Source organism: Hemicordylus capensis, chromosome 5 (genome assembly GCF_027244095.1).
Source record: "Hemicordylus capensis ecotype Gifberg chromosome 5, rHemCap1.1.pri, whole genome shotgun sequence".
NCBI classification, from domain to species: Eukaryota; Metazoa; Chordata; class Lepidosauria; order Squamata; family Cordylidae; genus Hemicordylus; species Hemicordylus capensis.
In genome coordinates this window covers 132,204,488-132,219,267 of record NC_069661.1, presented here as the reverse complement: position 1 = coordinate 132,219,267, position 14,780 = coordinate 132,204,488, and the positions used below count along the sequence as shown (strand labels likewise).

General features: G+C 44.3%; 1 protein-coding gene across 6 annotated transcripts in view; it reads left to right on the top strand.

The window, feature by feature from the left end:
- Positions 1-14,780, top strand: part of PPARA (peroxisome proliferator activated receptor alpha) — a 76,609-nt gene that overhangs the window by 37,542 nt on the left and 24,287 nt on the right. For all 6 annotated transcript variants that reach the window (XM_053255134.1, XM_053255136.1, XM_053255135.1 and 3 more), the window contains exons 3-5: positions 2,955-3,203; positions 7,850-8,010; positions 9,770-9,908. In XM_053255134.1, the coding sequence (XP_053111109.1) occupies positions 2,996-3,203; positions 7,850-8,010; positions 9,770-9,908 (508 nt within the window). In that variant the 5' untranslated portion in view covers positions 2,955-2,995. The remainder of the gene's footprint in view (positions 1-2,954; positions 3,204-7,849; positions 8,011-9,769; positions 9,909-14,780) is intronic.

Genomic DNA, 14,780 nt, shown 5'->3' with positions numbered 1-14,780 from the left:
CCCCCTTCACCCACCCCCCTTCCACCCTGCATGCCAGAAGGACCCGGCTGAGGCTGAGACTTCCTTGGAGTCAGACTTGGCCCCGGACGACCCAGAACTGGATTTCACCACAAGTTGTTGGGAATCATCAGGGGGGCCCCACTGAGCATCAAAAGGAGCTTTGAGGGGGGCCCACGAGAGGGACAGTCTGGCTGCACTCTCAGCCATTGAGCCCCTGTCCCCCACCCCCACCACGGAAGCAGCTTCACTGGCAGGAGAGCCCCCTGCACTGCCAGGCTCTACATGGGGCAGCAGCACTGGTGGTGCACCTGGACCTGGCTCAGGAGCAGCAGGCTCTTCCAGATAAGAGAGCCTTCACACCACCACCTCGCCTGGGGCAAAGAATTCACCAATGGGGACCTGTTGGACCTTGTAACAGCGTCTTCCCTGCCACCCTGTGAGCTTTGCTCACCACATGATGCTCAGACATCTTCCCATCCCTGGAGGCTTTTTTTTAAAAATAGAAACTTTTTAAAAAAAGATTGGGGGATCTAAAAATCTTAAAACCCTATCCAAAAAAACCTTAGCACCAGCTACCAAGTACACAATACAAGGGGAGGCAACTAAAGGGGACCTGTAAAAGCAAGAGACAACCTCTGTGTGTGTGTGTGTGTGTGTGTGTGTGTGTGTTTAAAGCACAAAGAATACCTCCCCACAAACTCAAAGGAGGCCCTATTTAATAAAAACTAAGGGCAAAGTGGGCACCAAAAAACAATCACTTACCCCTCCTTGTCATCCTGAAGAGGTTTCTGCACCACACACTGGTCAGGAAAAAAATACCCCTGACTAGTGGCAGGCTGGCAGCACACTCAGCAGGAGTGGCAGTGGGAGGGCAGCTGAGTGTTTAGTTTTCAACTAAATGAGAAACACTGAATAAAATAAAATGCTGGTGGAAGAACAGTCGGCAAAAGGGGGTGTTGGGGGGAGGGGATTAAAAAATTTAGCCAGAGGGGCCTCAGGCCAAAGGCCTGTCCCACCACGGCCCACTGGCAATGGCACTGGCTGGCTGGGCTAAAGCAGGAGACACTCACCTCAGACTGCGGGGGGTGGGGGGCGGTGGAATCCAAAAGGGATAGAAGCACAGCAGCCAGCCAGCAGAGTCAGGAAAAATAACTTTGAAAAGGAGGCGAGTTGGAGGGGGGAGCCAAAGCGGGCAGGGCAGAGCAGAGACCTCATCAGCAAAGACCAGAGACAGAGGCAGCACCACAAACCACCACTGCCAGAAAAGCATCAGCAGCAAAAAGCATGCTCTCTCTCGCTCTCTCTCTCTCTGAGCAAAGAGTGGTTTTGCAAGCCCCAAGGGCTCCCCTTAATTAGAACTTGAATCTCTCTCCTTTGGGAGCCCCCACCCTTGCCCTCCCCCATGGACAATAGGGTGCTAATTCTCCAGGACTAGCAGCACTGCAGAGCCTACCAAAGAGTCAGACACATCTGGCCAATCAGGAAAGCAGCAGCAGCTCAGCAAATCACAGCAAGTGACAGAACAGTCATAAAATGAGCCCCTGGCGGCACAGTGGTAAAACTGCCGCCCTGTAACCAGAAGGTTGCACGTGCAATCCTGACCAGGGGCTCAAGGTTGACTCAGCCTTCCATCCTTCCGAGGTCGGTAAAATGAGTACCCAGAATGTTGGGGGCAATATGCTAAATCATTGTAAACCGCTTAGAGAGCTTCGGCTATAGAGCGGTATATAAATGTAAGTGCTATTGCTATTGCTATTGCTAAAATGGCCACCAGCACCTAAAATGGAGGTTCTAGTCTTCATGCCTCTTTGAACAGGTTCGATAGAACTAGGTTCTTTTTGGTTCGAACTTGGACTGGTATTGCCATAGGAATGCCGTTTGCTCTGAGTTCGAACCTTCGAACCAAACCGGTTCGAATTTGAACCTGTTTGCAGATCCCTACTGCCAGGCAGAGATCATTGTTGGCCTGATCGCTGCTGTGCTTCAGCAACTCCCAAATATGTGTGTGGGATGAGAATATGTTAAATTACATGTTGAACTGTTTCTGTTAATACTTATCTGAGTTCAGTTGCTGTTTGGGTCCTCAAGAACCCATTCATCATATACTGCGTGTGTCACAATGTGTGTGCATATAGGGGGATGATGCTGATCTTGCTGAGCAGGGAGAGGAAAGGCCATTAGATCCAGGCTCCAAAATTACCTAGGTGCACCTCTGTTTGCTTTAGATGTTGGTTCTAAAAATTTCCACCAAAGATGTTGAGCAGCAAGATGGCATTAATGCATTGGGATGGTAACTTTTAATTGTGTGTCTTCACTTTAAGTTTCCAGGAACCAAATCTAAACTTTCTAGGAGTCTGGACTGCTTACTTGTGGCCCCTCTGAGATTATAGACTGCAGTAGGTTCAAGTGGAGATGCTGGCTCATATATAGTTGCTGTTTGTTGATGGTGGTAGCAGAAAGAAGCTACTGCCTTGCAGGGACTGGGCAGCTAGCATACATACACACACACACACACACCCATTTAGAGATTATGGCTCCCACAGATGGTGCCTCTACACAATCCAGGCCTGGCTGGCATTCCTGGTAGCAGTCTCGTATATTCCCAAGCCAGTCACATGGTGCCTGCTTCCTATGGTATACTCTCTCAAAATGTCTTATAAACAATAATATGAATACTTCTGTTGCATAATATGAATGAAATTAGATTCATGCCATTGATTCCAAGCTCTGTATACTGTGAAATAGTGGCTATAGTGTGAAACCTGAAACGGCATACAACCGTGGCTATAGTGTGAAACTATGAAACCTACCTATGTGACCTTTGGAAAATCATGGTCTTATATCAAGGTTATTTTGAGGATAAAATAGTACTATGCATACCACTTTGAGCTCTCTAGAGGAAGGGAGTCATACAAAACAAATGGCTGTAAGATACTTTGTTTTTTTGCTTTCAGACATCTAAGGAATCGTAACTGACATACCCTGTCAAGCTGAAATGGCGGACACAGAAAGTCAGCTTTATCCCCTCATTCCCTTGGAGGAAGAGGGTCTTGATAGTCCTTTGTCTGGAGAATTTTTTCAAGATATGGAGAACATAAAGGAACTCTCGCAATCCATAAGTGGGGACAGTTCAGGAGCATTAAGTGTAACAGACTTCCAGTCCCTGGGAAATGGACCTGGATCTGATGGGTCATTCATTACAGGTAGGAGGTCTTACTATCTGGAGTGGATTTAATCAGACTTCTTTATGGGTATGTTGTAAGAATCTTTTATTTTGTCTTGTAGCAGATAACATAGTTTTATAGACCTGGTTTGACAGCAGTTGGGGAATAAGATCATATTAAAAGTATACAAAGAAAAATAACAGCATAGAGGTGAGGAGGAGGTATTCTCTGGGGAGGATACGTTACCTCAGAATAGCTTTGTGTGTTAGAGGAAGGAGAAATAACCATAATGTATCTCTGTTATGTAAGCCTTCTTCAGGATTGAAAGGTAGGATAGAAATAAACCAATAAATATTGCTGAAATACAATTTTGAATATGACTGTATGTGTAAAGCAAAATGAATGACAGCATACAACCGTAAAGTGACACAAGAAATACAGCTGTTAAAGATTATATTGGTTTAAAAATGAAATGCTTCTGTTTGTATCTGAGATCTTGTTTAGATGAAAGAACATATATATCTAGGACTCCTTAGAACATAATTGATTTTGCTCTTAATTCAAAATTGCTGCACAACTTGTACAAAATAGTGGGCTTTTAAAGAATTTGTATATGTAGTCGGCCACTACAGCTGTAATGTTAGATTGCTTGGAAGTATTTTGAACAAATGTCCATGGTGGAAACTTGTATGTAGCACCTTTTGAATTGCTGCCCCCATTTGGGGACTGTATGCACAGTTGCTGTGGCTTGTGTGATTATTGGCCTTTATTTGAATCACTGCTATCATGCAGCTGCACTTAAAGTCCACACATGGATAGTACTGGTTTATATAAATGACACCACCTGTGTGGGAGATAGCAGCTAGTGCAAATCAGTGCTATGTTGATGCCTTTGTTGTAGTTAGTGCTTTTTGACTACTAAGTTGACTGCTTTATTTTATTTTGCTTTATTTTATTTTAAGATTTAATATACCACCCAATCTATAGACTCAGGGCAGTGTACAAAACAAGAACAGCATCCGAGATATTTTTTAAAAAGTGGGGGGGAGATTTAAAGGGCAAATGCCTGGCAGAAAAGAAATGTCTTCAATAAGGTTATAAAGGCTGAAAGGGAGGAGGCAGACCAAATCTGAGGAAGGAAGAGAATTCTAAAGTGAAGGGGCAGCAACAGAGAAAGCCTTTCTACGGGTCCTAGTACTATGGACCTCTCTGAGACCAGGGACCAAAAGAAAGGCAACCTGAGAAGATCTCACAGGTCTGGCCAGGAGAGGCGGTCCTGAAGGTAAACAGGCACTAAGCCCTGAAGAGTTTTAAAGGTGAGAACCAGCACTTTGAACTGGACCTGGAAGCAAATAGGTAACTAGTGCAGCAACCACAAGAGAGATGTCACACTATCATATCTCCTAGCGCCCATAAGCAGGTGGGCTGCCACACTCTGGACCAGCCGAAGCTTCCAGGTCATCTTCAAAGGCAACCCCAGGTAGAGCGCATTGCAGTAATCCAAACGAGAGATGACAAGGGCATGAGTTACCGTTGCCAGGGCCTGCCACAACTGGCAGACCAGCCAAAGCTGGGCAAAGGCACCTCTGGCCATGGCCTCCACCTGCTGTTCAAATTATAAACTACAGCAGATTATTCAGGTCTACTGTTCGTAGGTGAAAAAGGCTTGATGTTATTTCTAGTCCACAGTAATAGATTTAGGCTAAATATATGTGGTGTTTGTCTAGAACCCTAACAGAGTGGGCTTTTAAAAAAAAATTAAGACTACCAATGCATTTTAAATTCACAGCAAAAGAAAGAAAGCATACTCAAGATCTCCTAACTAGGAAGCTGAACCTTCAAAAACTTGGGTTCAGGTTCATCAGTGTACATTTAACCCTCTGGTTAAAATACTAAAGTTTTAAAGGTGGTTTGTAACCAGTTCAGACACTTTGTGCTGGTAGAGGTACCTTTAATGCAGAATAATTTAGATTTTTTTATTTTTTTGCCTGCAGTACAACACTGTAAAATGAATAAATGTCAACTGTTCCACATGAAAAAGAATATTTTTGGCTATTCAATTTTGAATGGTTTTTAAAGGCTTTTACAAGTAAAATATATATAACTGGAAAATGCCCTTATTAGGTTAGCAAGAAGGAGCTGCAGTATTAAGGAAACACAAGAACTAGGCGCAGAACTGGGAAAAGCGGTAAACAAGCAGGGCAGCCATCTATGGCACAGCATGCATAGGGGCTCAAGTGACAATTTTAACTATTAAGTGCTGTATTTTAAAAAATTATTAAAATTTTATATAAGGGAGAGAAAAGTCCTCCCTCTGTAGGATATATTTTGCGATGTGTCAAGTTGCAGGCATTAAAATGAAGACCAAAAGCCTTTCAGTACTGCACAGATATTTGGCGATTTGCTGTGTCGGGAGGGAGGACATGGAGGACATTAGAAACCATTACGAAAGGTTGACAAACACAGCTACATCATGAAAAAGAATCCTGCCCTCCCTTCAACAGTAATTCACTAATCCTACAGCCTGAAATGTATGCATGATCTGCCATGGCTCTGGCCGTGGCTCATCATCAGCTGGATAATTAAAATAATCCTATCAGCTGTCACAAGTCTTGAGGGAACCTGAGATTCCATCTTGGGAGATCATCATCTCCCATGAGGGCGCCCCAGGTCCCCCACTTTCTCAGTCTTCTCCCTCCCAGCTCCACCCAAAAAAAACCTGCAGATCCAAAGCTTGCACAGCCACTGCATTGCTTCCTTCAGCCAATCTCCATCATTTTCTTCACTTGAGACATGCAGGTGCAGCTTGTGACATGCAGGTGCAGCTGGGCACAACTACCCCTCAACTGAGATGCCGCAGGCATCCCACGGTTTTATGTTAATGGCAGGAAGGGGGCAGGTTCCTGTTTACACAGACCCTCAGATTTGCCACTTGTACTGACTACAGCTTGAAACATGTTGCTATCTGGCACACAACAAACCTTCAGACAATGAAAACAAATCTTATGGTAGAATCTGAATTGGTACTTTTGTTGCACATGATAAAAACTTGCATCAAATGCCATGATCATGGTGTATTATTATTATATTATTTTTACATTTATATCCCGCTCTTCCTCCAAGGAGCCCAGAGCGGTGTACTACATACTTGAGTTTCTCTTTCACAACAACCCTGTGAAGTAGATTAGGCTGAGAGAGAAGTGACTGGCCCAGAGTCACCCAGCTAGTTTCATGGCTGAAATGGGGATTTGAACTCGGGTCTCCCCGGTCCTAGTCCAGCACTCTAACCACTACACCATGCTAGTAGAGCTGTGCATTGGACACCACAGCCATCTCTGTGCAGTTTCTACAGGAGCCAGAGCACATGAGGCTGGCTGGGAAGAGTGTGTGGGGACATCTTCTAAATGTAGATCCTTGTTGTGATCCTCTGTGTATTCACACACACTATTGCCTGTGTAGTCAATCCATCAAAAAAACTTCCATAGCTCCACATGATGCTTCAGTGTCACCCACATGCAGGTAATGTCCATTGAAAACAGTTGAAACATCACCTCACTGTTTCCTTTTTGACTGCTGCACAAGCAGGTTTGAGGGAAACGTGCTGTGTGGAGAGCTGTGTATCTACATGGGGGAAAGAGAGAGATACTTTGTTCTGTTCTAACTCACAAGAGCATTATTTTATTGGTTCAACGTTTCAAGAACTGTATTCGCTGTGGAGCTAAGCTCCTTTTTTCTGACAGACACAAAAAGCACATGGTGTTGGCTAGGAAGTGGGTATGGGGACATCTGGGAAATGTAGTTCCTCCCAGAACTTCTGTCATGTTGTGGGGTAGAAAGTTAGCCATCCATCCTAACTTCATGGCATCTGCAAATTTGATCATTCCCTCTTCATTCATGTCACATAGAAATGTTGAATACATGACCCAAAACAGTCCTGTGGCATTCCACTTCCCCTTGGGGGAAGCACTGTGAAGAACTACATTTCCCAGATGCCTCTGTTTGTGTCTTCCCAGTATTCCCACATACTCCCACCCAACACTGGAGATGTGTATAACTGCTGTGTCTGCACGATAGTGGGATGGACTTTCAAATTCAACAGCATCAGAGTGTCTTGATGCACAGCACTAGTATATTAATTTTAGTAAAGCATTTGACAGTCTCCTGTGGGTATCCTTGTAGGCAAGTTACTAAAATGTGGTCTAGATCAGGGATTCACAATGCTGGGTCACCAGATGTTATTGGACTTCATCTCTCATAATCCCCAGCCCCAGTGGCCTTTGGTTGGGGATTATGGAATTTGAAGTCCAATAACAGCTGGGGACCCGAAGTTGAGAATCCTTGGTCTAGATGATTCTACTCTTATGTGTATTCACAGCTGTTTGAAGAACCATATCCAACTGGTACTTACTAATGGCTCCACATCAACCTGGAGGGGAGGTGTCAAGTGGAGTGCCACAGGGTTATGTTTTGGGCCCTATGCTGTTCAATATTTTTATAAATGACTGGGGTGAAGAGGGGATAATTACCAAATTTGCAGGGGCTACAAAGCTAGTGGGGTGGCTTTAGAAGATTGAATCAATATTAAATATGAATTGGACAGGTTTGAACATTGGGTCAAAATCAGCAAGATGAAGTTTAACAGAGTATTTGTGACATCTCCTCCTCTTCTTTTTGTTGTTTCCCAGATTCTCTCTCACCAGCATCAAGTCCTTCATCTGTGAATCTTACCACAGTTCCAGGTAGCAAAGATGAACCACCCAGTGCAACATTAAACATTGAATGTAGAATATGTGGGGATAAAGCTTCAGGCTACCATTATGGAGTGCATGCTTGTGAAGGTTGTAAGGTACTGTTAATAATATCCCAGTGTCTAAACCTAAAATGGCTATTAGTTGTTTTGTAATGAGTTTCTGTAAAAGTAAGCAAAAACAATTTCTTTAAAAAGCCAGGTAGTTATACCTCTTCAAGAGAAGCAGATTTGTGAAGGCTAGGGTCCCAAGCTTGCTTGCTTGCTTGCTTGAAGATCAGCATGCCTTACTTTCAAGTGTGTGTGTGCTTAGATTTGCAGTGAGAAAATATATGTAGCTTTTTGGTAGTACTTAATGTAGAGGTTTAGATGAAGAATAACTTGGTTCCTGCTATATGATACACTCCCTCCCCCTTTTTAAACTTCAATTTTATATTATTATGTCAATGGAACACTGGAACAACAGAGGAAGCTGCCTAATAGAGACTCTGACCATTGGTCCATCTAGCTCAGTATTGTCTTCACTGACTGGCAGCAGCTCTCTGAGCTTTCAGGCAGGAGTCTCTCTCAGCCAGTAGTCTCTCCCAGCCAGGAGATGCTAGAGAGTGAACCTAGGACCTTCTGCATGCAAGCAGATGCTCTACCACTGAGATAGGACCCCATCGCCTAAGGGGAATATCTTACAGCAGACAGCTCTTGCATGTAGTTGCCCATCCAAATACAAACCAGTGTGTACCTTGCTTAGCAAAGGGGACAATTCATGTTTGCTTACTGCAAGACCAACTCTCCTCCTTACTGCAAACAGCCAGTTTGCAGCCTTACTGCAAATATTAAGTCTGGAATAGATTAAAAACTAGTTGGCTTGAAAGTGGTTTTGTTTGACAGTTCCATAAATTATACAGTGATTTCAGTTAGTTTTATTCTTGTTATTCACACTTGGGCTATTATTCACACTTTGGCTTGGGCACAACAAAAGCCTTAGTGTGAGTTATAACATGATCTTTGATGCAGGGGAACTGGCTTCAGCAGGCAAGTTAAATTAGACTTAAACACATTTGCTTGAACCTGTATATTTCACACACTTACTTTTACACACACACACCCCTACCTAATTTGTGTGGCATGGGAGGCCACTCCTGCTGACACCTCTACCAATTCTAAGGAAATTACTCTGATGCTAGCGAAACCTGTTCCCATCTGTGGCTGCTGAGCTCTAACCAGACTGTGAGACAGGCGACTGTCCATCTGATTCAGATTGCTAGCTCAACAAAAACATGTCCATGTTAGGACTACTGGTCTGAATCACAAAGCATCAGAGTAGATCCTTTCAACACTGTTTCTCATGTGCCTAAAGCACTTTTACAAGCAAAGGGAAGTTTTTGCCATTTTCACCTACAAAATACAGTCCTCCACACTCTTGTTAGTTGCTGCTCTGAATGGAATGTGTTGAGGAGGAAGCTATGGTGAGAAGAGAAGCCCCTGTTTGCTAATGAAAGTGTGTGTGTGTGTGTGTTTTCACTTATGACCTTTTCTAGCTGATTCTGGGGAAGCTGCATTTTAAGCTTCATTATCAAATGAGATGTAAATTACCTGTCATATCATAGTATTGAAAAATATCGTTTTGGGGAAAGTACCCCAAAAATGTGGATCCATGTAAACATCTATGGCTATATTCATCAGAGCATCAGTGTCTATTAGTTGTACTGTTGGATAATTATCCTTGTTTTGTTCTTACTGCAACTTCTGCAGGTAGGTTAAAAGTCAATAGAAGAATAAAAACTCAAAATGTAACTTTTTGTAACTCTCTTTAGTACCAGGTGGTGTACACTAATGTCTTATTTCTTCAAACCTTTTGCAGGGCTTTTTTAGGCGAACAATCAGACTAAAACTTGCCTATGACAGATGTGATCGCAACTGCAAAATTCAGAAAAAGAATCGTAATAAGTGCCAATACTGTCGTTTTCAAAAGTGCCTTTCAGTTGGAATGTCTCATAATGGTAGGTAAGAGTGGCCATAATTCTTCTTACCTTAACCATGGTCTAATTGGCCAAATAACTGGGTTCAGCATGGATAGTTCTTGAGTTTAAGACAAGTGTGAAGGCTCCCTTAACTGTAGTGCTAAATTAAAATGTATTCAATCTAAAGGTGCTCACCAGAATAGTTTAGGAAACTAAATCCAAAGATCATGAACTTCTTGCACAATAGCCTCTGTGGCCTCTTGCACAAGTAGGAGTATGGAAAAAACGCAGCAGAGCCTCTTATGCCACTAGATGCAGGTTTGGCATCTGTAGCTGACCCCTGAGGCCCCAGAGCCCACATGGGGGTGCCAAGAGAGGCAGAGGTTCAATAAATCTTTCAGTGACACAGGGGCCTCTAGAAGTAAGTTCCATTCACTGATCAGGGTGAGAACTAGCAGCACTGACAAACTGTGGCAGCTTCTCCACCACCCGCTTGCTGAATAGGGGGAACATGGTGATGGCAGCTCCTCTGCCGTCTCCTACCCTCTCATAGCTTGCTGGAGGATGAGCTTCTGCCAGTGCCACTGCGTTCTATTTCCCCTTATTCGCCAAGGAGGCAGGTAGGAGGAATCACCCAGATACCACCTGCCTACTACTGCCACAGTTCCTCTCCATTCAGGTAAGCTGCAGTGGAATTCATCTGGGTATATGTAAAACTTTACAAAGGATTACAGTAGTATTTCCCAGTTGATGTGCTCTGGAACCACTGGCTTGTGTGTCCTACTTGCCTGCTATGAATTAGCTCCAAATGTGGACAGTTTAAACTCCCCGATTTTAGAGCCTATTCGCCACATAATGTACTGAGAAGGACACGTCTTTCCCAATGTATTATGGGGCGAATTGGCTCCAAAAGCAACAGGTTTTTGGTACTTACTCTAAATAAATCAAGAACTTAAAAATAATGTGGCAGCTTTGCTGCTGCAACTTTTAAAAACTTTTTTTTAGCCCAGAGATGAAAGTTTTGAGTGGAATATAAATATGTTAAATAAATAAAACTTATTCCTCCCCCTACTTCCTTTTTTATTTTAAGTGTGCCTCAAAATAAAAAAATGGTTTGGGAAACAATGGATTTAGATGACTGGCCTCTGCCCCAAGAGGCTTGTAATCTAGAAAACAGAGACAAGGGAAATGATGGGGTGGGTAAGCGATTGTTTCAGTTATATGTGTTTAGACTTAATCACAGTCGATATAGAAGTGCTAATATAACACTACAATGAAAATGAATCTCTTTCCTATCTCTAACTACTAAATGATTTCCCAAACGGAGGAGTATTGTAGTCCTTCTGCAAAATATTGAAGCTTCGGGTTTGTTAGAATCTTGGAGAAAGGGGATTCCTAAACTGGAGAATGCCTTCCCTCTATACGTTTTAGTGTATTTTTAGGAATCACTTTCAGCAGACTTCAGAAACTGCAAGCCATTTTTATAGGTTAAACCCAACAAATCTAAATTTTTGTGTCCAGAACATCAGCAGAAGCCCATGCAGACGCTGAAGTACTGCTTATCATATTGTTTTGGTGACTCCTGAAAGGAAGCACCAGCTGGAGTTTCACATAGAGACAGTTTCACTTATCAAGTCTCAAGACTACAGCAGGAAATAGGATGGTTGCCAGTTCAGATTGAGAAAAGGAAAGGTGTGCCGTTCATACTAGATAGAACTGTAGAAAGGTGCTTTGTCACCATGGAATGTCCAAGCTGCAAGGCTCAGAAACCAAAAGAGGCTGGGAAGGATCCATGGCATGCTAGCAATTGTTACTCATCTTCAGTTGATTCACTCATAGCCTTTCTACTTCAACTGTTTGAAACTACTCTTCTGTTAATAAGGGACAAGAAAGGAGATTGCAGGTACAAAAGCAAAGCACTTAAACTTGCTCTTATGTGCTAGGGATACAGACAAGGATTAAGTTTAGGGAGGCTGCTGTATATGGCCTAGTAAGTTCAAGAGCAGACATCCTGAACTATACTGAAGGCCACTTTTATGTATTCACTAATTCAAGAATGGCACATAATTATGCTCCAAATGGATAATTTGTTACAATTTTAACTGGGTGTCTTTTAACCTCATCTGTTACTCCTTTTCTCTGCCACCTCCTTCTCAATTCACTACTACAGATCCACCTGAACCTTTCTCACTCCATTGTGTGCATTCTTTTTCTTGCTTCTCCGCTAGCTCAATGTTATCTCTGATAGGGATGTGCACAAAACGGATTTTGCATTTCGTTTCGAGCTCGAAACGAAATGCAAAATGGTTGAAACATTTCTCAAAACAGCAGTTGAGCCGGCTGTTTTGACAAAACAAATGAAAAATATTGCAAGTGTTCCAGCTATAGGGAACAATGAGGAACTCGAAACACCCCATTGGTCCCTATGGATAGCTCCTAGATGCACCGAAGAGGGTTGTGTGGTAGGGCATGATGGGTGCTACCTTCGACCCAATCCACAAAATAAATGGGCAAGTGGGCGATCTTAAAACAAATTTTTAACCTTTCCCCCAACCGCCCGTGGCAACAAATAATGGCTCAAATGCCAAGACAATCTCGAAAATGAGTGCCCAGTCCTGGGTAGATAAGTTGCACACTTCCAAGCCACGCCTCTTTGCCAGGCCGTACATGGCCGGCTCTTGCTCATGCATGTGCCAGAGCAAGAGAAAGTTAGAGTTCCACTAGGTCAGAACATCTTGAGGCATCAGGTGTTCAGGTAGGCCCAGCTCAAGCTGACTCTCCTTGAGCATCCACCTACCCTTTTTGTCCAGGTGGAAGCAAGCTGCTGTCCTGAGGCACCTCTTTACGAGAGCAGCCATATTAGCAACAGACTGGCACTCAGCACCTTCAGCAGAGATGTCTCGCCTGGCTGCAACCCCAAAAAGTCCAAGCTCATTTCACATAGCCAGGTTCAGAATGTGCAGCACACAATGGATGGACACAAACTGAAGCTGCCCTCGCTGTGTTTAGACCATTGTTGGTCACCATGAACCCTTGGTGAAGGTTTGGCTGCCCGGACAGCCATCCCTCTGCCTGGTGACCCATGACCAATGGCAGCTCATCTGCCATGTGGTTAGTGTACAGCACCTCCACATGTAGCAGAGCCTACCTGTGCTTGGCTGCATGGGAAGGGCTAGCCACACCACCACCAGCAGATGTCCCCTCACTCTCCCACCCCCACTAATGCACAGGACAGGAAAGAAGTGTGCAGTCCACTGCCACTGGTCCACAGATCAGCAGTGAAGTGCACACTTGTGTCAGGTGCTGGTGCTGCTATGCACAGCAGCCCAGACACTGCCTTCCTGCATGTCCGGCACAGGGAGTGCACCACCCACCTGCTGAAGGTGGTGCATGAAGGGATTTTATAGTCAGGGGACAAGCAGTAGGAACAACCAGCAGAAGCTGGCATTCTCCACCACATAGAATGACTGGTCGTCCAAAGTGAACATCTCGGCAATGGCCTTGGTGATGCGATGAGGCTCTGGGCGACCAGATCACTTATCCAGCAACTGCATCCACCGTGCAGGCAACTTTCCCTACTTGGGAGCAGGAGCAGGTGCCTTGCCACTACTTGAGAGCACATCAGTTCTATTGCTACCAGCAGGAGCAGAGACCCCCAGGGTTATGCTGTTGCCTATGCTGCAGCATCCCCAACATCAAAAGATGTTTAGGATCCTTCCCCCTGCTGACCTGTGCCTTGCAGTAGATGCAGATGGCATGGGTTGAATCACCATGGCAGAGTTCAAAGTGGTCCCACACCATTCTGGTCCAGCCCCATTTTGGTGGGGGTAGTACTGGGGCTGCTGGTTTCTTCTGGGGACGGCCACCACCGCTGCCTTGGTCCAGGGCTGAGAAGGTCCGGGAATTGGAATGTTTTCCTACTCCTCAGTCTCAGACCGGGGGGACCAACAAGGGGGATTGGGAAGGATGGTGACAGTGATCTGGCTGGACTAGTTCCTCTGGCTGGGATCCTCTGCTGCCACAGGAAGAGCTTCTTCCCTGATAGGAGAAGACCTCCCCCATATTTCTACCTCAGCTACCACAAATGGCTATGCTGTGGCTGGAGATAGGGTAGATGGGCGAAGGCACCCGCCAACTCCCCAAAAGGGAAACAGAGAGAGCTTGACAGGCTGGGCACCAGACAGAAGTCTCAACACAACAGCCTACCAAAAAATAAAATAAAATGGTGCAATCCAGGCACACAGCAGCAGCAAAGGTGCAGCATGGGGCTGCAAAAGGAAAAGAAAAAACAGCACAGCTCCCCAGTTATTAAAGCCACTGAGGGCTGGCTACAAGCTAGAAGAAAAATAATTCATAGCAACACTGAGTTAAAGCCACTGGGGCTACTGGTGCAATTAAAAACAAATGGGGGGGAGCAGTTGTTGTTGGTACTGCAAATTAAAAGTGGGGGGGAAGATTGAGATGCCAGCAGGCTGTCGGTCTGTCTGTCTGTCTCTTTTCCTCCCTCCCTCTACTGGCAGATCCCCAGGACACTCTTTTCAATTATTTGTTTATTTATTTATTTGACATATTTATATCGTACGACTCTAGACAACTCACAATAAAATACAACAAAATAAAAAAAATCACAATAATTTAAAATCTAAACAATGTTAAAAACTATCAAAACAGCATCTAATTAAAAGCTTGGGTGAACAAATGTGTCTTAACTGATTTTTTAAAAAAAGTTGTCACACTACCACCAGTCTGCACTCTGCTGCTGCAGTCTCTGATCCAGTCCTCTGATGTATTATCCTCTTCAAGAGGCAGACACCATAAGGGCTCTCTCTTTCCCAGAGTCCCCTTAAATACATTTTGGAACTCCTTCCTTTGGCCTCCCATTCCATCCTCCCTCCCCACAGCCAATGGGGG